This window comes from Talpa occidentalis, unplaced genomic scaffold (assembly GCF_014898055.3).
Source record: "Talpa occidentalis isolate TD23 unplaced genomic scaffold, MPIMG_talOcc4v2.1 talOcc4.13, whole genome shotgun sequence".
Taxonomy (NCBI): Eukaryota; Metazoa; Chordata; class Mammalia; order Eulipotyphla; family Talpidae; genus Talpa; species Talpa occidentalis.
Genome location: NW_023601322.1, coordinates 40526551 through 40547645, shown reverse-complemented (window position 1 = coordinate 40547645; position 21095 = coordinate 40526551). Strand labels below are relative to the sequence as shown.

General features: G+C 40.1%; 1 protein-coding gene across 1 annotated transcript in view; it reads right to left on the bottom strand.

The window, feature by feature from the left end:
• Positions 1–20620, bottom strand: part of ABHD3 (abhydrolase domain containing 3, phospholipase) — a 46739-nt gene extending 26119 nt beyond the window's left edge. The window contains exons 1-4 of the mRNA XM_037509727.1: positions 20381–20620; positions 19654–19817; positions 18428–18610; positions 2318–2363 (exon numbers count right to left, since the gene is read on the bottom strand). Of these exons, the coding sequence (XP_037365624.1) occupies positions 2318–2363; positions 18428–18610; positions 19654–19817; positions 20381–20542 (555 nt within the window). The 5' untranslated portion in view covers positions 20543–20620. The remainder of the gene's footprint in view (positions 1–2317; positions 2364–18427; positions 18611–19653; positions 19818–20380) is intronic.
• Between the last annotated feature and the right edge of the window lie 475 nt (positions 20621–21095).

Genomic DNA, 21095 nt, shown 5'->3' with positions numbered 1-21095 from the left:
ACACTGAACTTGTTATTTTTATCTCACCAAAATCTTGTAAATTAAAAAAAAAATTTCCTATTTGGCAAATATCAGCATCTTTTACCAATCAGTCAAGATAGAAATATCCACTTTGATCTCTCCTATCCTCACTTCCCACAATACAAATAACACGATTCTTCCTACTTCATGGATACCCCTTGTTTTTGTCCTCTCCTCCCCCTTCCTCCTACATCTTCTTTCAAATTCTGGGTAGATCTGTATTAAATGCTTCCTAATTTGTTTCCCAGCTTTTAGATTCCTCCCCTTTATCTCTTTTATATACTGCTGCCATGGTCCTCTTTCTAAAACATGACCACAGTAAAATTATTTTATATGTCAATTATATATCAATAAAGCTAACTTTCTTTAAAAGTTGATGGTTTGATACTAGGTTCCTTGGGATTATACACACGTCTTTTCAAAATTTGTCCCTATCCCCTCTAGAAGATTTTCTGTCACCTCTAAATAACGAGAGAGAAAATAGCATGAAGGTCAAGAACATAAGTACATAGTCAAACTACCTGGGTCTGAACCCTTGCTCTCAATTTTTGGCTAGAATAGTTCTTAACCTATTTATGCCTTATTTTCTTCATCTGTATAATGGGAACGATGGTGCTTATGCTTACCTAAGCCAAGGCTTATTTCTATTGCTGGTAATTAAGAAAAGACATAACTGAGACAACCTAAGGACTGAATAAACATTAGACAAAAATGTCATTATGATCATCCCTCCACAATAAGTACTTGCTATTCCATGCCCTTTAATACCTTGTTCTTTATGTTGAAAACTTTCTCTACTCTTGGTTCAATAACACAGAGTTCAACATCCAACACTGCCTCCACTATATTTTTCTAACTCCCTCAGACAGTTTATTCCTACCTTCTGTTCTTTCCTAAATCTTCCTATGTTATACTTAGTACTGTATTACATACATTTTTATGTATCTGACACTCTCCTGCAACTACAGTTAAAGCTTTCACTGGTTAGGGTTATGTCTAATAATGTGTACACTGCTCACCCTATTGCCTTGTACAGTCTCGATTTAATAGACATACAACACAGCTTTGCTGAATAAATAGATCTTTGTCACTCATTTTATGGGATCTAGTGGACTTTACTTTGTATCACATCATTTTCTTGAGAGCCTCGGACCTTGTCTTCCCTATCTTTGTGACCTAGAAGCACCTAAAGGATACATAGCAGACAAGAATTGCTTAAAACCAATTTTCTTGGCCCAAGGTGACAGTGAAAAATACATTTTTCCCTTGAGAGTACCTATTATGTGTCTACAAAACTTAAAGAGCTGGAGCAAATAAGGAAATATGAACTTTCGTGCCAAACTATTTATTAGGAGGTATGTGAGTAAAACCATAAACACTTTATAACTTTAGCTTTCGAAATCATATTGATCTACATTCCTCCAGGCTTACGCCACTAGAAAGCAAAGTACAAGAGTTCCTCTCCCTTCCAAATAATCATAAAGCTCTGATATTAATGACATGATTGTAAATTTTTATTTTCAGCATGACTTGATTATTTAGAGTCTTAACATCTTTCTCTATCAGTGACACCCTCAAAAAGTTTCTTTCACTTCTAATAGAGTTACCTCTGATCTATTGAAGTAGTGAGGAACAAACAGCTGAAAAGTTTCAAGAAAGTTTCAGTGAGTGAATAGTTCTCATTCCAACTCACAGGTTTAACAGCAAATAGAGATGATATTCTAATAGGGAGAAGAACGCCTATCCTAGCAAAAACTCCAGAGGTTAGAGGGAAATAAAACTGATTTAAACAAAAGGATTTATATAAAATTCCCTTTATGTAAACTCTGGTTGACTATAGGCATATAATACACAAATACATGGCTTCATGACAAAAATAAATTTCTTAAATGAAAAAAAGCAAGATTGTGTGGTTTGTTTCATACCTTTTAAAGAAATGTATACTTTTTAAAGAAATGTATTTTACATTAAAATAATATAGATAAACATGTATTGATATTAAAATATAACAAATACAAAAGTTACAAAATAGAACCTTAATTCTTATAATACTAGAAACACATTACATATATTTTGTTTATATTTAAGGTGTGGATAAATGTAAATTAAGGATATTTCCCTGCTTCTGTAATTACGGATCTTGCAAATTTCTCCTGTTTAGCTTGTCTATATTTTTCACAATAAATTTGTATTATTTACATAATAAGTTATTTTAAATAAATATTAATATGCTTTTCATTATGAAACTGCATATGATTTTTTAAAAATAAGTTGTCATTAATTTAAATTTACTTACCAAGAGATTCTCCCCTGCCACTCCTCTGTTGTTAAAAACTACACATCTGAAAAAAGAGGAAAGTAATTTTTGTTATTTTTAATATAATTCTTGCATACAATAGAATATTAAAGTCACTGTTTTAGAGCATTAAGTTATTATTAAAAAACTTTCACAGACATGAGAATGTTTGACAGTTTTATCTAAATGCACTAAGGTCCAATCCAGGTATCCAAACATGTGGGTTCAAATTAGAAAATTATATATTGAAATGATGTTCATTTTTCCTACCAAAAGGGCAGACTTTTTATCACCTCTTTTTATGCATATGTATAGACCTCTAGTAAATGTTATTAAAATAATGCTAAATGTAAGTCAAAAGTCAAATGTAAATGTTTTGCCTCAAATTAAAAAAAATTATTTACCCATTCTATTTGTAACATTAACAAGTATCTATTCCTATCCTAAGAAAAATCTCTTATTCCATGTGCAAGGTTCAGCAAATATGGACACCAGAACTTTCTTCCAGGTGAAAACATCACAGGTAGAACTGCAAGGAGCCTGACACCTGAGCTGGTAAAATGGGTCCCCGCTAGGCTACTGCTTCGTGTTCAGAAAGACTACCTTTGTTTGCTATAATGCTGTTTTTTTCTCCTGGGTTAACGGTCATGTAAAGAGTGTAGCGTACTGTTGGTTCATAATAAATGTACACTGAAAGTTAGATATTAATAAAAATAGTAGCTGTAGTGCCATGCTTAAAAAGTCATTGCTCAAGTAAGATATTTAACTGTCATTTAACTTTTAATCAACCATATCCCCAGATATGTATTTTTTTTTTAACATCTTCAAACAAAATTCCTAACTGCATCTACATGGTGTCTATTTAATTTAGTGAAGCCATAGTCAAGTCAATTAAGATTCATTTTCTTTTTGTCTATTTCACTTATCCAGTCCATCTACATCATTTAAACTTCTAATTTTCTACTTTTAGGGTGCCTCTGATCACTGTATAGGTTCTAAGCAGCAATGAATTGATTGCCTTCCAAAAGATGCACAAGTCAGGGCAGTTAGATTTCAATGTGGTATTAAAGATATGTTTCTGCAAAGGAATTCTCTTGGGCATCTGAAAAGTCATATGGAAAATTTTAATAGGCCCAATTGAAAGAAGAGAAATGTTTAGAATCTTAGAAATCTGATTTGAGAAAAAGCTAGGAATATATTTTATTGACTAGTCAAAGAAAGGCTTTAAATATACTATCAAACATGTGGAAAAGTCAGGGTCAGTAATCCTTAATCTTTTCTTGGTAAAAAGAATGGTAAGACAAACTACACATAAATAGAACTGAAGCTTGCCTTGTATTAACTTGTATTTACACCTAAGTTACACACTGAACTACAGTTAAAGTTACCTGTTACCTTGAACCTTGAAGTTTCCATTCAGCAAAGAAGCATTTTAAAGTGCAAATATTGGGGCCTCCCTGGTGATGCAAGGGGTTAAGTATCAGCACTATGAAGCTATCTGTAGCCACTGCAGCATGAGTTCCATCCCCAGCCAGGGAGCTACCCACATGGCGCAACAGACCTCTCCTGTCTTGCCCGCTGCTCCCCTCAGCAGTGTATTTCAGTCAATCTGCCTGTTCTGTTCCCCACTCTGCCTCTGGTGAATCCTCTCAGCCCCCGCGCCTCTAGCCTGTGCCCCGGTTCTTGTATGCACCAATATATAAATCTCTTTTAAAAATTTAAAAATTAAAATAAAATAAAAAATAAAGTGCAAATATTAAATGAGGATAAAAACAGTGTCTGAGGCAAGACATCTTCATGTGACTGCCACAGAGAGAAGAGAACAGGATTTATAAAGGGAAAGAAAAGGATGATCTGCAGACTCATGAAAAAGCAGCCAATACAGCTGGGATTTTCTTCCAAACTGCAGACTGGGATTTTTATACTTTCCTTCAGGCAACTTTGAAAAGTGGATCACAACTCTGGCATCTCTTACTAGAGGAGGAATTGTACTGACCTCTCCATAGGCCTGTGTTCCCAACAATGCTCATTCAATAGCAGTCATCATTGTACATTTCTAGCCTTGGATTGGGGTAGAGAAATAAAGAAGAATGAGGGAGCAAAGCAGCTACAGAGGAAGGCAAAATGAGGGCTGCCTTTTATCCCTCTCACCACTCTAGCTGGTAACAAGCAATCAGCTTCTTCTTTCATTTTACCCATTTTCTATCCTGACACTCACCCAGAGATACAGCTTTACATATGAAGCTAAAAGAGCTGGTTGTAAAACAACTATGATTTCTAAGACATTCAATCAGCCTCTACAAGCCTCTAACTGCTCCCTCAAATTATCTTTATATATATTTGCAATTGTAAAGGGTATCTATATGAGGAAATTTCTTTGGCAAAATGTACCTTTCCTGCCTATTTTAACTATCTAAATTTTATGCTCAAAATGGAAAATATAAAGTGAAGAAAATATAAAATGAAGAATAAATCTGGCATTAAGAACTTTCTGTGACAACTAAACACCAAAAAAGCAGGCAAGTCTCCTCTAATGAAAGTTAAATAAAAGGCAGACAACTTTTCTCTGCACAGGATCTCAAAATTTAGCACTATGGATGTTTTAAATAATTCTTTGCAGTGGGGGCTCCCTTGGTTGAGAACTCCTGTTACAGTGAAAGGACTAAACAGTCTTGAATCTGATCAAGCCCAGAGATCAACCAGAATAAAGGAATTTTATCAGATGACCTCAAATACTTTCCAGCTCTAAGATTCCATAAGTCTTTGAGTCTAAGAATAGAAATAATTATCAACAAAGGGTAGAGTGAGAGGAAGATGCAGAGATCATTACACTGATTTCAGATTAAAAAAGGAACAACAGGGCCTCCCCGGTGGCGCAGCGGTTGAGCGCTGGGTTGCGAAGCTGCCCGCGGCCTCTGCGGCGCCGGTTCGATCCCCGGCTGCTCCCCGGCCACTGGAGGAGGGTCCCACATGGTGCGCAGACCTCTCCTGCCGCCCGCTGCTCCCCTCAGCAGTGTGCTTCGGTCCTTCTGCCTGCTCTGCTCCCTGCTCTGGCTCTGGTGAATTCTCTCACCCTCCCGCGCTTCTGACTGTACTCAGTGCATGTATAAACAAAACAAACAAACAAACAAATAAATAAATAAAACATGCCTCTATAAAAAAAAAAAAAATAATAAAAAAAAAAAAAGGAACAACAGATAGCATATACTAGTGTTTATTCAGTACCAGATCATGTTCTAGAATGCTACATGAATACTAATCTTGGAGTGACTCAGTCTTTCAAAAATTTATTAAACAGAATATATACAGAATCAAAGACTGAGTTCAGCTTGTAGAAAAAAATGAAATAACAATATAAGGTTCGTGTCCTCAAGGTGAGTACAGTCTAGTTAGACTGAAAAGAAATGTGCCATATTTTCAGTTCTGTGACTATAACAAGGCAGCATATAATTCACTGTCCATTAGTGGTATAGCTCAAAGAGCCTAAGGGCCTCCCTGGTGGTGCAAGGTGTTAAGACTCAACCTATGAAGCCATCCACAGCCACTGCAGCATGAGTTCAATCCCCAGGCAGGGAACTACCCACATGGCACAGCAGACCTCTCCTGACTCACCCACTGCTCCCTTCAGCAGTGTATTTCAGTCAGTCTGCCCGTTCTGTTCCCCCCCCCCCAACACACACACCTTTGGCCTGTACCCCAGTTCTTGTATGCATAAATAAATAATTTTTTTTAAAAAAAGCCTTAAGAGGTAAGGATGGGCAAAGTTGATTAGGAAAGGATTTGTGGAAAAGGCAGATAGTTCTTAAATTGGCACTTAGAAAAGGGAAGGATTTCAGCAGAAAGAAACTATGGCATATATTGTGGAAGAAAGGAAGCAATGTAAGCAAAGATATGGTAGGAATATACAAAATTTTCTTTCTTTTTTTTTTTTTTTTCAAAAGAAGGCCCGTTTATTTATTTTATTTTTTAAACATTTATTTATATAAGCACTGGGTACAGTCAGAAGCGCAGGAGGGTGAGAGAATTCACCAGAGCCAGAGCAGGGAGCAGAGCAGGCAGAAGGACCGAAGTACACTGCTGAGGGGAGCAGCTGGCGGCAGGAGAGGTCTGCGCGCCATGCGGGACCTTCCGCCGGTGGCTGGGGAGCAGCCGGGGATCGAACCCGCGCTGCAGAGGTTGCAGGCAGCTTCGCAACCCAGCGCTCAACTGCTGCGCCACCGGGGAGGCCCAAGGAATATACAAAATTTTCTAAGGGATGAGAGATACATTACCTTAGTTGAAATATGGTTATATAGAAGATAAGAATGGAAAAATAGGTTAGGACTAAGATAGGCAAAGAGTTCTTACATGCCAGATTAAGAAAAGAAGAGGTACTATTCCCAGAAATGTCAAAATAGGTCCTATTGAATCAATTCTTCTGTTGACTAAGATTTATAAACCTTTGACATTATAAAGGCAACAGAAAACAACCAAAAGCAGGCAGAAACTGAATGTGAGTTGACACTTGGAATAAAAAAATTAACCCTAGATAAGTTTTTTTTATCTAGCTGGACAAAAATCAGATCGAAATTCGCAGTTTTGTGGATTTGAAAAACCAGGAAATGGAGTTTGGGGCAACTATAACAATTACAAAAGGAGGAAGAAAACCTTGGAAAAGAGACAAAGGAAGTGCCCTAAATTCTGGTGCAAAGCTCTAGCTGTCCCTTTATACATGTGTGAATCAGAACTCTAAGTAGTTCAATTAAGGATTAAAAATGAATAGTTATTTCAGTTGCTGTCTACCAGAGAGGAGTATGAGTTCTCTGCCTGATAAAACAAACAAGTCAATGAACATTCTTTGGAAAAAATACAACAGAATCCAGAGAGTCTACAATGGACCATTCACACTGTCTAGTACATAATTCAAAGTTTCTAGACAATTAAGAAACAGGAAAACATGACTCATACTCAAAAGAAAAGAACGTAGTTGACCCTGAGGTAATCTGGATATTAAAGTTAATCGATGAGAATTTAAAGCATCTACTTAGGGCCTCCCTGGTGGCGCAGCGGTTGAGCGCTGGGTTGCGAAGCTGCCCGCGGCCTCTGCGGCTCCGGTTCGATCCCCGGCTGCTCCCCGGCCACCAGAGGAGGGTCCCACATGGCGCGCAGACCTCTCCTGCCGCCCGCTGCTCCCCTCAGCAGTGTACTTCGGTCCTTCTGCCTGCTCTGCTCCCCGCTCTGGCTCTGGTGAATTCTCTCACCCTCCCGCGCTTCTGACTGTGCCCAGTGCTTGTATAAACAAATAAATAAATCTTTAAAAAAAAAAAAAAAAATAAAGCATCTACTCAGAGCTACACTCAGAAACATAAAGGAAAATAAGCTTGTCATGAATAACAAAATGGAAAATCTAAGTAGATGAGTAAAACCTATAAAAAAATCAAAATTCTAGAACATAGAAATACAATATCTGAAATAAAAGTCATTGAATTTGAATCTTATGCTATTAAAGGTATACATTATCCCAATAAACAACAATCATGGGATTTGTTCGCAAGCTAAAAGTATGAGACATCACAGGATATAAAAAAACAATAGTGGGCCTCCCTGGTGGCACAGGGGTTAAAGACAGTGCTATCAAGCTATCTCCAGCCACTGCAGCATGAGTTCCATCCCCAGCTGGCCAGGAACAACCCACGTTGTTGGGGACCTCTCCTGCCTCACCCAGCTGCTCCTCTCAGCAATGTACTTCAGTAGATCTGCCTGTTTTGCTCCCTACGCTCTCTGGTGAATCCTCTCACCCCTCCCCCAGCCCCTCACCTCTGGATTACACCCCAGTTCTTGTATGCATAAATAAATAAATCTGAAAAAAAAAAAAAAAAAAAAGCAACAGAGTTTTTAAGAATAGTCAACATCTCAACAGACCTAATAGAAATCACACATTTATCTACCACAAGCCTGTACAGTTGAAATTTTTTTAAAGATTTCTTTTTTTATTTTTCTTCAAGAACCAGGATACAGGCCAGATGTGCGGGAGGGTGAGAGGATTCACCTGAGACAGAGCGGGGAACAGAATAGACAGACCAACCAAAATACACTGCTCAGGGGAGCGGTGGGCGAGACAGGAGAGGTCTGCCCCACCATGTGGGTATCTCCGTGGCCAGTGGGGCTAGAACTGGCACTGCAGAGGCTGCGACAGCTTCACAGCACTGCGCTCAACTGCCTGCACTACCAGGGAGGCCCACAGTTGAAATTTTAACTTGTCACATGTTGTCTAATTTTGGTGAAATTACTAATACTGGAGTTCTGATTGGGGGTGGTAAAATGGGGATAATAATATATATTTAGAATTTGGTGCATATTAAATAAGGTAACCAATGTATAGCACCTAGTATGGAGCCTATCATGTGGCAGCCATTCAACAAAGTTAAATTTGATGAAATTAAACCAAAATAGCAATTCTGGTTCTCTCTTGCTGATCATAAGCTCTAAGTGGCCTTATGAATTAAAAAAAAGTAAGAAATTAAAATTTATATAATGCATGTTATTTGTTAGGCGTACCTCAAAACCTGTAGCTATGAGGGGGAAAAAAAAGAGTCAGTTATTCTAAATGTGATGAAGCTGAAAGTCATTATACAATGAGCATGAAGAGTTCTCATACTGATTTCATATTTTATTTTATATTTTTTCCCACTAGCTTTCTCATTTACCTAACATTTACTCAGTTGCTTTCTGATGTTCTCATATTTTATCTTACTCATTGAATTCTAGCTGGGTCTCTCTTGTATTTCTATAGATTCTGTCAACAAAGGACCTAGTTGAATTAATCTATGGGAAATGCTATTTAATAGTTTTACATCAATAGTGTTGTGCACTATTCTAGTGTCACTACTGGAAACTTTGGTATCCAAAACTGAGTCAGAGACAAGTCTTGGATATAAATCCCTCAATCTCTCCACCGTAGGAAGGCATTTCCTTCTTACTCCCTGTATCACCCACTGACTTATGAGGCACATTGCTATCTCTGGATCCTCCTGGGATGATTTCTCACTGAGGGTCTAGGCAGTAAGCACCCATTCCTTCCGACCAGACTAAAAGAGCAAGGTTTTCCCTAATTAAGCCAGACAATGGCATGCTTCACTCTTTTACGTTCCCTAACTTATATTTTTAAATGCAAAATACTTGTGAATCAATATGCCTACATATTTATTTATATTGCCAACTATACTTAATACATAACTGAACAAATGTTGATAAATGTGAGCTCTGATGTTAAACTGCTTCCATTAAAATCTATTATCTGGGGGCCTCCCTCATGGTGCAAGGGGTTAGGACACAGCACCATGAAACTCTTCACAGCCACGAGTTCAATCCCTGGCCAGGGAGGTGACCCACATGGCGCAGCAGACCTCTTCTGTCTCACCTCTTGCTCCCCTCAGCAGTGTATTTCAGGGAAAAAAAAAAAAAAAAAAAAACCTATAACCTGCCAATGACTAAAAACCTTGAGCAGTCAAAATTTGTTGCCTTTGTAAAGTATAGCAGCTCCTTGAATAATGCCATTTTGTTTTGTTGCTTCCCTATCATGCTGATGACAGAAAAAAAAAATCCCTCCCAACTTCGAATAAAGCAACATTATTTAAGGACCTGGTTCCTTTTTCTTTCTTTCTTTTTTAAAAATATTTATATCTTCTTTTTTGTTGTAACATTGCATTACAACATAAAATACTTTTCAAAAGCCAGTACTAGTCAAATTCTTCATATACATATATGTCAATTCTATGAGGTATAGATATCTTCATTGTTGAGAAAACCAAGGTACTGAGTGATTAAATCATGTATCATTGAGAACACAGGTACTGTGAGACAGAGCTGAGAGCTGAGCCCTGGCAGATCTGATTCAGAAATCCACTTAACGATCTCACTATGTCCATCCATGTTATTTAAACTTGTAACATTAAAGTCTTTTTCCAAAGAAGACAGTTGATCTGAACAGAATGCCCTTTAAATGCAAGTTAGGGCCTCCTCCGGTGGCCCAGCTGTTGAGCTCTGGGCTGCGAAGCTGCCCGCAGCCTCTGCAGCGCTGGTTAGATCCCCGGCCACCAGCGAGGGTCCCAAATGGTGCACAGAACTCTCCTGCCGTGCCCACTGCTCCCCTCAGCAGTGTACTTCGTCGGTCTGCCTGTTCTGATCCCCACTCTGGCACTGGTGAATTCTCTCACCCTCCCACACTTCCGACTGTACCCAGTGCTTGTATAAATAAATCTTTTTTAAAAAATTTAAAAAATAGATAAATGCAAGCTAGCACTGATAAAAAGAGCTTTCACTCTGAAAGTTAGTTAATTGAGCTATCATTTTATAGTGGAATATCTAATATTTAGTTCCCAAGAGAATGGGACCATTTGTCAGTATCACCTTAACTTTTCCCAAAAATACCATTAAATAAGCTAAACTCTTTGTTTAGTGCTTTCCAGTATGTATCATTTCTTCTAGCTTGTCTCATGAATAATCAGTTAACTGACTCATTCTCAAACTTTTTTCAAAAACAAATTATTTTAACAATAAAATAATGATAAAATACTTTCAGATAAAAATATTCTGGTGGTAACTTAAAATGACTTCTTATATAAGATACTGCTTTTAGGCTGGGGAGTTGTCAGAACTTGCCCTTTTGTTTAACTGCCTCTGTTCCTTAGTTCAGCCTCTCCTTCCTTCCTCCCTCAGGAAGAATTAAGTGGATGACCCTTCAATGCACTTCTAGTGTTGCAAGAAAAGCTAAATGTTACCTAAGGCTGAATATACACTGGTGATACTTCCCCTACATCAAAAATGCATAGGCCAAACTCCAAACTAGAATGCAAAGGGACATTTAAAAGTGGTCAAATTTGAACCACTATGAAATCATTCCCCACATCAAATCTCTCTCAAAAACATACACAATGGAGAGCTTCCCTGGTGGCTCAAGGGGTTAAGACGCAGCACTATGAAGCTATCCACAGCCATTGCAGCACAAGTTTGATCCCCAGTCAGGAAGGTGACCCACATAGCACAGCAGACCTCTCTGTTTCACCCACTGCTCCCCTCAGCAGTGTATTTCAGTAGATCTACCTGTTCTGCTCCCTACTGTCTCTGGTGAGTCCTCTCAGCCCTTGCATCTCTGGCCTACACTCCAGTTCTTGTATCCATAAATAAACCTTTTTTAAAAAAACATACACAATAATGACATCCTCACTACCAATAGGCAGACTCTGTAGTGAAGAATAGAAGATCTTGCTCATGTCAAAGCATATTAAAAAATCAGTAATTTCTATAAGTAGTAAACAAAATACAGAAAGACATTTCTTGAAACATAAACCTACACTCTTTTGAAAAATCCCTCAAACATAAACCTACAGTCTTGAAAACATAAACCTACAGCCTTAAAAAATCCCTTTTAGCTTCTCTCCTCCTCTGTCAAACTTAACATGAAATCCCTTCTTGTTCTTATCTCCTAAGGTCATCTGAATTCCCAGGTATATGGCTTCCTTCCTCATTGTTCTACTGAATCTTCTCAAATATTGCTTTATCTGTCTTCATTTTCCTTCCCCATTCCGTTGCCTCTGACACTGCTGACCCATTTCTTCCTTCCCTCTGTAAAATGTCACTCTTGTTTTTTTCTGAAATTCCAGAATTCTGGCACTTGTAGCATTCTGATCACTCAGTTTGAGCTGCTGCCAGTTTTATCCCAATATCCATTTTCCTGTTCATTGTCAATAATAGAATATCCCAATTCCAATTAGGTACCTGGCTGCCTGAAATAAAGATTTCATTTTTAAGTCTCCTTTGTAGCTAAGAAAGATCAGACCCAAGTGATATAAGCAAGGTGGTGCACACAATGGTTGGGAAGCATTCTTAAAGGAAGGTGGTGCAGTCTCTTCCTTGGGTATTAGAAGGCAGATATGACTGCTGGTGCTGGCGTAACCATGTGTATTGAAACAGGATAAGTCAAAGTTAGTTTCTGACACTATAGAGCACCATGGAAGTCCTGGTCTACTTTCTCGAATTTTTACCGGAGGGGGTGAGAGAGAGAGAGAGAGAGAAAGAGAGAGAGAGAGAGAGAGTTGTAACTTGTTTCAGTACTGTTGTTTTGAATTTTCTCTCACTTGTAGCCAAATCTGGTTCTCTCTAATGCATTTCTTCCCTCCCAGTGCATACTCTTAGTCACTTCAACCAGACCACATCCTCTTTGAGAATACAGTTTCTGATACTGTACTTTATAGTACCAAAATACTTAATGACTGACCTAGATTTCAATAAACATATTATTGCATAATTCTGGGTAGGTCATTTTTAAAATATTAGTTATGGGTAGAATAAAATAGTATATGAAGGGTCTCCCTGGTGGCACAGGGGTTAAAGTCTCAGTGCTATCAAGTTATCACCAGCTACTGCCATATGAGTGATTTCTGCCCAGGGAGCTGAAACATATGGCACAGCAGATCTCTTCTGTCTCGTCTGCTGCTCCTCTCAGCAGCGTATTTCAGTAAACCTGCCTGTTCTGCTCCCCATTCTGTCTCTGGTGAATCCTCTTACCCCTGGTACCTCCTGGCCTAAACCCCAGTTCTTGTATGCATAAATAAATAAAATAAATCTTTTTTTAAAAAGTACAAATAAAAGATGAGCTGGGCAGTCTCAGAGTTACTACTTTTTTCTTTGGTTTTAATTATAGTGCTAGAAATCAATTCAGAGAATAGGAAAAAGAAGTAAGAAAACATATCATTTCAGGCAGATAAAATAGTATCTGCCAGGCTATGTTACCAAATAGAGAATTTAAAAAAAGAATCTTGAAGAAAAGGATAACTACTTTTTTATTCACATGGGTATAACTTATTAGAGGGAAACTACCTTTTCTCCAGCCCTCTCATTTCTATTAGGACTTTTGTCTAAACATACTCCTGGTCTCCTGGCCTTTCTCACTTTATTCATTCTTTAAGAGGTGGAGGGCTTCTCTGATTGCTAAAACTTGGACAAATGAAGGGCTGTTTGGCTCAGCAATTCTCCTCTCAGGGACAAGTCTATCCAGAGAGTACATACTATACTCTGCCAGTGAAGATGGACACTGTAGGCCAGTCAAATATTCCTTATTCAATTCTATTTATCTCTGACTTCTTAGTAAGTTCTTCACTCAGAGTTATCTTTAGCTTAGTTTCCATCCTATCCATTATTAATTTTTAATTGGTGAAACTTAGCAGAAAAGTTTTATGTTTTTTTTTAGTTTTCAGGTATAGGGGAAAAATTGTTTAGCAGCAATAACAGTTAACCTTTATATTGCTTTGTCTACATGCCAGGAGTTAGATTCTCTCTAATGTCTAAATTGTATTTTACAAGTAAGTCATCAATAATTTCCTGGAGACATGACAGAAGTCATGACTTTCCCTCAACATTCAACCTTTACACAAGATAGTAGCTGGGAACCAAAGGTAAGTACATCCCCATAATACAGGGGTAGTTATACTGCCTATTAAAGTCTTCTGTATAAGGACATTATAATAACAGTCAAGTATTCCGACAACGAAATTAAATGTTTTATTTCCCAAGAAGTAGGTTTGCTTGTACTTGTGCTTTAAATTATATTAAAAAATTCTTTTTTATAAAAGATTTATTTATTTATGCATACAAGAGTTGGGGTGCAGGCCAGAGATGGGGGGGTAAGAGGATTCACCAGAGACAGAGTGGGGAGCAGAACAGGCAGATCCACCAAAAGTACAGCAGTGTATTTTCGGTGGGAGCAGCAGGCAAGTTAGGAGAGGTCTGCTGCACCATATGGGTCACTTCCCTGGCCGGGGATCAAACTTGTGCTGCAGTGGCTGAAGATTGCTTCATAGTGCTGCATATTAACCCCTTGCACCACCAGGGAGGTCCCCCATGGAAAAATATTCTATTCTGGTCAGGAAACAGAAAGGAAGAAAAATCAAACCTTTCTAAAGACCCCCCTTTTTAATATATTGAACCAAATAATTTATATGTTCTAATTCATTTAAATTATCTGTAGTGGGCCTCCCCTGGTGGCGCAGCGGTTGAGTGCTGGGCTGCGAAGCTGCCCACAACCTCTGCAGTACCGGTTTGATCCCTGGCCGCAGGAGAGGGTCCCACATGGCACTCAGACCTCTCCTGCCACGCCTGCTGCTCCGGTCAGCAGTGTATTTCGTCAGTCTGCCTGTTCTGTTCCCCACTCTGGCTCTGGTGAATTCTCTCACCCTCCCGCGCTTCTGACTGTACCCAGCGCTTGTATAAATAAATAAATAAAATCTTAAAAAAAATAAATTATCTGTAGTGAGAAACTGATTGGGGAAATTAAAAATTAATTGTCCATAAAAAAATTAATTGTTGAGGGTCATCAGTAAGTGGTACTTCTAACATTGAACCCAGGCCTGGCTCCAGAGCCCATGCACATTCCAGGTATTTCACAGCCTCCCACAAACTCTGTTAGCTACTAGACCCCATGCTGTAGTATCAATGACTAGATGCTTTGCCACGTAAGTACTCAGCACAGCCTTGTACCATAATTTCAAATCCATTTTTTATTTACCTCAGTGATCTTTGAAACTACCAGTAGTTTCTGAAACTGTCTGTGGCAGATTGTAAAAATATTTTATAGTTCTTCCTATCAAGAGGGGGAGTCTATATCCTTACTCTTTGACCACATGATTAGCTTTGATTAGAGTTTGGCAGAAACAACATTGTTCTCATCTTGGGTCGTAAGAGGCCTTGCAGCTTTTGCTTTTGGAAACTCTTGGAACTCGCTGCCATCTAATGAACAACCCTGAGGGGAGTCTGATGGTGAATGAGAGACCTGGCAGAAGTGAGATGAGTCATTCCTCCAGAGGGCCCTCAAGCACAGACCTTCCTTGTTGTTGAATACAAATGCACCAATGAACTTAGCCAAGACCAGCACAGAACCACCCAGCTGACCCACAGAATTGTGAGTAGATGGTTGTTGCTTTTAGCCACGAAGTTCTGGGATATTTCGTTACACAGCAAAAGCTAACTGATACACCCTCTTCAACTGGATCTCCAAAGGAGATCCAGAGATTGCTTGCAGTTAAAAATAAATGAGGGTAGGGCCTCCCCAGTGGTGCAGTGGTTGAGCGCTGGGTTGCAAAGCTGCCCCCAGCCTCTGCAGTGCCGGTTCATTCCCCGGCCGCCTGGTGAGGGTCCCACATGGCTCGCAGACCTCTCCTGCCACGCCCACTGCTCCCCTCAGCAGTGTACTTCATCAATCTGCTTGCTCTGCTCTCTGCTCTGACTCTGGTGAATTCTCTCACCCTCCCGCGCTTCTGACCTGTACCCAGTGCTTGTACAAATAAATAAATCTTTAAAAAAAAATAAATGGGGGTAATAAGTAATAATGTAATAATGATTGTATTGAATTCAATTCTGAAGCATGGTAGTTATGTTAAAGATGAACTATTTGATCTTATTGAAGGCAACACAGAAGTTGCTACTGTGGTTTTTCTTCAATGATAAATAAAATACAGTAAGTAAATAAATGAAAAAGGGAAGACCAAACCACCATTAAAAAGCTTATTGACCTTTGCATATTCATACATTCTGCTACCTTCAAGCCTAGTCTGATTTGGTGTTTTAGTTTCCAAAAACCAAATAAGCTGACTTTTAATCTGGTCACTGTCTTCTCCTCTCATAGCCTCATTGAGTCTAGAACAACTTAAAAAACTCTTGTATCTCCTCAGAGTACCTAGAACAAAGCCTTTCTTATATCTTATTTTCACAATAAAATTTCTGAATCTTCCAGTAGCTTTTGAAACAGTGTAATGACAGCCTTGGAAATAAAATTTGGTAACTTTTGTAAAGGATGGAAGAAAGCCATGCTTACCGGCATCCCCAGAACTTATGAGATTTAGTCCTTGAGTTTCAACTACATTGCTTTTAAAAGCACTTTTATTTTTTTTCTTTTTTTCCTTGGGGCCTTTTTTTTGGTGGGGGGGGGCTTTTGTTTTTACTGGGGCACAGGAATGGATTGAGAAATGTCACCATGGCATATATCCCATGAGGGAAACATTCATTCTAATCTTCCTGGGATAGTTTTTGGAGCTTTTTCTTTTTCTTGGAGCTGTTGCTAAAAGCACATTCTAAGTCTTGGGAGAATTTCAGGCCAAGTATAGGACCAGCAATTTAAATATGTACAAAAGGTTTCTTGGTCTATACTTCCTGAGCACTGCTGAATTACAAAAAATTAGAACAAGTCTACATCTTACATGGAAGGTGCTTAAACATGCAATAATGATGAATTCTTATTATTGCTTAGTGAAAATTTCATTGGAACCATAATTCTGGAACACTGTATCATAGTTTTGAAAAGTTCATTTCATTGAAAAAATAGGCCTTATCTGTAAAAGACCAAAGTTAACGTGTGAAAATTGAATTAAATATTAAAGCATTTTCCTTTTTATATCTATTTTTGGTAATGTAAACTCAACCTATAACTCAAAAAATTTTTCAAACAAGTGTTCAAGTTCAGGAAATAATACAACTCTATTTTAAATGCAAATCAGTGTTCCATTATAATAATTGCCATCAATTAAAAAAGACTGGGAAACCTCCCTGGTGGCACAAAGGGTTAAGCAGCAGTACTATGAAGCTATCTGCAACTACTGCAGCACAAGTTCGATCCCCGGCCAGGGAGCTGACCCACATGGCACAGCAAACCTCTCCTGCTGGCCTGCTGCTCCCCTCAGCAGTGTATTTCAGTCAATCCGCCTGTTCCGCTCTCCACTCTGTCTCTGGTAAATTTTCTCACTCCCCACACCTCTGGCCTGTACCCCAGTTCGTGTATGCATTAATAAATAAATCTTTAAACAAAAATAAATAAATAAATAAAAAGGACTGAAGCACGAAAAAGCAGTATCTTTTGCAATGACCCTGCTTAAAGATTCTAGAAGTAAACTTGAAATTTAAAGTTGCTAAGTCAATTGAATTGCCAAAAAAAAAAAAAAATTTCTAGCTGGTGCCTGAGTTGAATAATGGTTACTCAAAAATGCTGTGGCATCATCAACTGGACACTGGCCATGTGCACCTGCAAACTCAGGTGGACAGAAGAGGCACAAGTCACTTTTGGAAAAATAAGGATGACCTCCAAGCTGATTATGAATATTTTGCTATATTTGGGATATAAGTTGATGAGAGAAAAATTAATGGATCCAGGGCCCGAGAGTGTCACATGTGTGACACGGAAGCCACTGTACTCTCTCAGGGGTTTGAAATGAGTGTTCTCCGTAGCCTAATGGGGCCTCCAATGGGGTCCACTGCTTTTCAGACCTGGCTCTTTTCTTAATTCCTAGGTGATGTTAATTTCATTCATTCATTCACTCAAAATACGCTAAGTGTCTATTATACTAAGTGCCATCTCCTGTCAGATGATTTAATATGTCTCTATCTGAAAAAGAGGAAAAGAAGGAAGCAGAGAAAAATTATTTAAGGAATTGCTTAAGCCATGCAATAAATAATAAGTATTTCCTAAAAACATAGATATGGGGCCTCCCTGGTGGCACAAGGGGTTAAAACGCAGCACTATAAAGCAATCCACAACCACTGTAGCACAAGTTCGATCCCCAGCCAGGGACTTAATCCACATGGTGCAGCAGACCTCTCCTGTTTCACCCATTGCTCCCTTCAGGAGTGTGTTTCAGTAGACCTGCTTTATCTGCTCCCTATTCTGTCTCTGATGAAACCTCTTACTCCTTGCAACTCTGGTCTGCACCCCCGCTCTTGTATGCATAAATAAACCTTTAAAAAAATAGATATATTTGTGCTTCATTTAGAATAAATTAAGTAGGCCTCCCTGGTGGTGCAAGGGGTTAAGACACAACCTACGAAGCAATCTGCAACCACTGCAACATGAGTTCAATTGCAGGCTAGGGAGCAACTCACATGGTACAGCAGAACTCTCCTGACTTGCCCGCTGCTCCCCTCAGCAGTGTATATAAGCCAATCTGTCTGTTCTGTTCCTCCCTCTGTCTCTGGTGCGTCCTCCCAGCCCCCATGCTTCTGGCCTGTACCCCAGTTCTTGTATGCATAAATAAATAAATTTTAAAAATAGAATAAATTAAGTGAAAAATGAAAAAAATCTTTTACTGGTACCTGTATCCCAATTCTTCACTAAGATGGATCATATGAAGGATATATGATTCCTTGCTTGTTCCAGTGAGGCCAGGCAACAGTAAGATAGTAGGTCTAGTGCTGGCATCCATATAACACTTATTGTTATCGTTATCAAACCAGTCCAGTGAAATCTGTCCTCCATCTGCAGTTTTAATAAGTTCACTGAAAGAAATAATTCAAAAGACATTACATACTAAGTGTTCTAAGTCATATCTTAACATTAATGTCTCAATTCTATAAATTTATGACATTTGATCATCTCAAAATAACTTTTTTTGATGTTCACTAACACATGTACTTATTTCACTTTTATTATAGAAACTTTATGAAGATCAGCACCATAAAATATTTCCAGCAACTTCAGTAAAAGATAATATATAAAAATGAACTTCCAAATACTTCAAATGCTTATTTAATCATTTCCTTATATCTCTAAAATACCCAGCAGTTAACCCCTATTTGATTGAGGTCACCCAAATAATTCAACAGAGAATTATGAATAAGTAAAACGCTGACCTATCGCTGATCTTGCTCTCTATTCATGCAGTCCCTCACTTTGTAAAGTGTATTACAACATTTGCTTCCTTAACATTTTAAAGTACTTCTCACACAGTATCTATGAAGCTATACATTTTTCCCAAACAAAATCTAGGCAACAAAAGGGATTCCAGAAAGACTAGATGACTCAGGGAAATTAATAATAGGCACCATTTAAATTTCTTGGTTACTGATATTCTGGGTCATATTTTAAGCATTTCAAGGACACGATCATCAAAAACCTATCTGCTTATCAATATGAAGACTTTAGAGTTCCATTACACAAAATCCAAATTCATTGGTATTCTTCTGGTCCCCACCACCACCATTCATGAACTGGTGCACATCATCAAAGGATTTTGGTCCTGGGGTCAATGCATGACAAATTGGCAAACAGTAACTCCCAAACACTCCCCTCATCCCAGTAATAAACATTTTACATCAGGACACAGGGTGGAGGTGGGGGTGGGGGTGGGCGGTATGTAAAACAGGGAAAATCAATGCCTGAATATTTTCTTTCAGCTGGATAAGGGAGCTGTATCTTCCACTTTCACGTCCCCTTTCTTTTTTATATACTTACTAAACCAGAGGTTTCTATTAACCGAGAACTGGGAGTATCCAAAATACTGTGGCTTTGAAGAAATGACTGAAAATGTCAATGTACTTACTTCCTGTACTGCACCGGGGGCTTAGACGTGATGAAAGGTCTCAGCAGTGTCTGTCCTCGACTCTCCCAGCACCAGACTGTCGGGTAGTATGTTTCGGTCACCACCGGACAGTGGTCCTGAAGGAAGCGGTTGAAACTCTCACCCCCCGTCACTAACTGGGGCTTCTGTTTGGGAAAAACAGCATTAGTGAAGGATCCAGAACAGAGCAAAGTTTCTGCTAACCATAAACGACAAATGAGCACAAACTTGTCCCCATCGCGCGCGTAACCCGTTGGGTTACATTTCCTTTTGGAAGCCTAAGGCAAATCACAATCACAGTGGACTTAAGAAGTGTTTACTTCATCAGCCCGCTGGAGAGGAAGATGAGAGTTGAGATAAGGGAACCATTCGGAAAAGTGCTACAGCACTGCCGAGCAGCACTGTTGCATTAGCGAACGGTGGCAGGGCAGCGCCACTCGCGCGGAGAAATTGGGGTTTTTGAGCTGCGGTTCAAGGACCCGGACCCGACCCACGGGCAGTAAGTCAGGGGCTGGTCAGCTTTCCCGCGCGCGCTCCAAGGGTGTCCATCAGATGCCGGCAAAGGTCAACAACTCTGGAGCACTAAGGTCGCCCTCAAGAGCGCCCCAATCATTGCCAACTGCCCAGCCCGGTTTCGCTCGCTGCTATCGCTCCTGGCAAAGCCGCCCGCGGCCCAGCGCCTTGGCGCCCGCTCCACCCCCCGGCTCACCTTGGCAATGCTGCTCAGGTAGTAGCAGGCATAAGCGACGCTGAAGCCTAGGATCAGGGATAAGCCCACTCCCGAACCGAAGAATCCAACCCGGACTTGGTGCTCCAGGTAGAGGGAGAGCTCCCGGGAGAGCATCCGCAGGTCCATGGCTAAGCTCTGCATAGCCCGGGGAGCGCGACGCTCGGGTACTGCGGCGGGCGCCCAGCCAGCAGGCAAGCGGGCTAGGGCGGCAAGGGGACCGCCACTCTGCTATCCGGCGAGAGCCGGCGCGACGTCGCGGCGGACCCTCCACCCGAGCGTTTGCGGCCGGACGGAGCGCGGCTTCAGCCAACGGGTGCGGCCGAGCGGCCCCGGGCGGCGTAGCCCAGCCCGCTGGACGCCGCCGGCTCCGCCCCGCCTTCTCCGGAGCCGCCCCCGCCGCCAGCCACTCAGGAACCTTCCAGAGGCGGGGTTCCAAGCTCCTCCACACGGCTGACTGCGAGGGGTCTCCTGACCGGTCGTAGTCTGCCGGGTGCACCCCAAGAATGGGGCAAGAGCGGCCTCCGACTTCGGAAAAGGAGCTGGGCCTTGCAACACGCTCAGGTCTCGGGGCGGGCACGTGCCCGGGTGACCTTGAGCTATTGCGCACCGGGGAGGGTCTCGGTAAATCCTTCCCGTAAACTACCGGGTTTGGCACTCAGGAAGTGTGCCTTGGATTGAGGTACACTTAATCCAA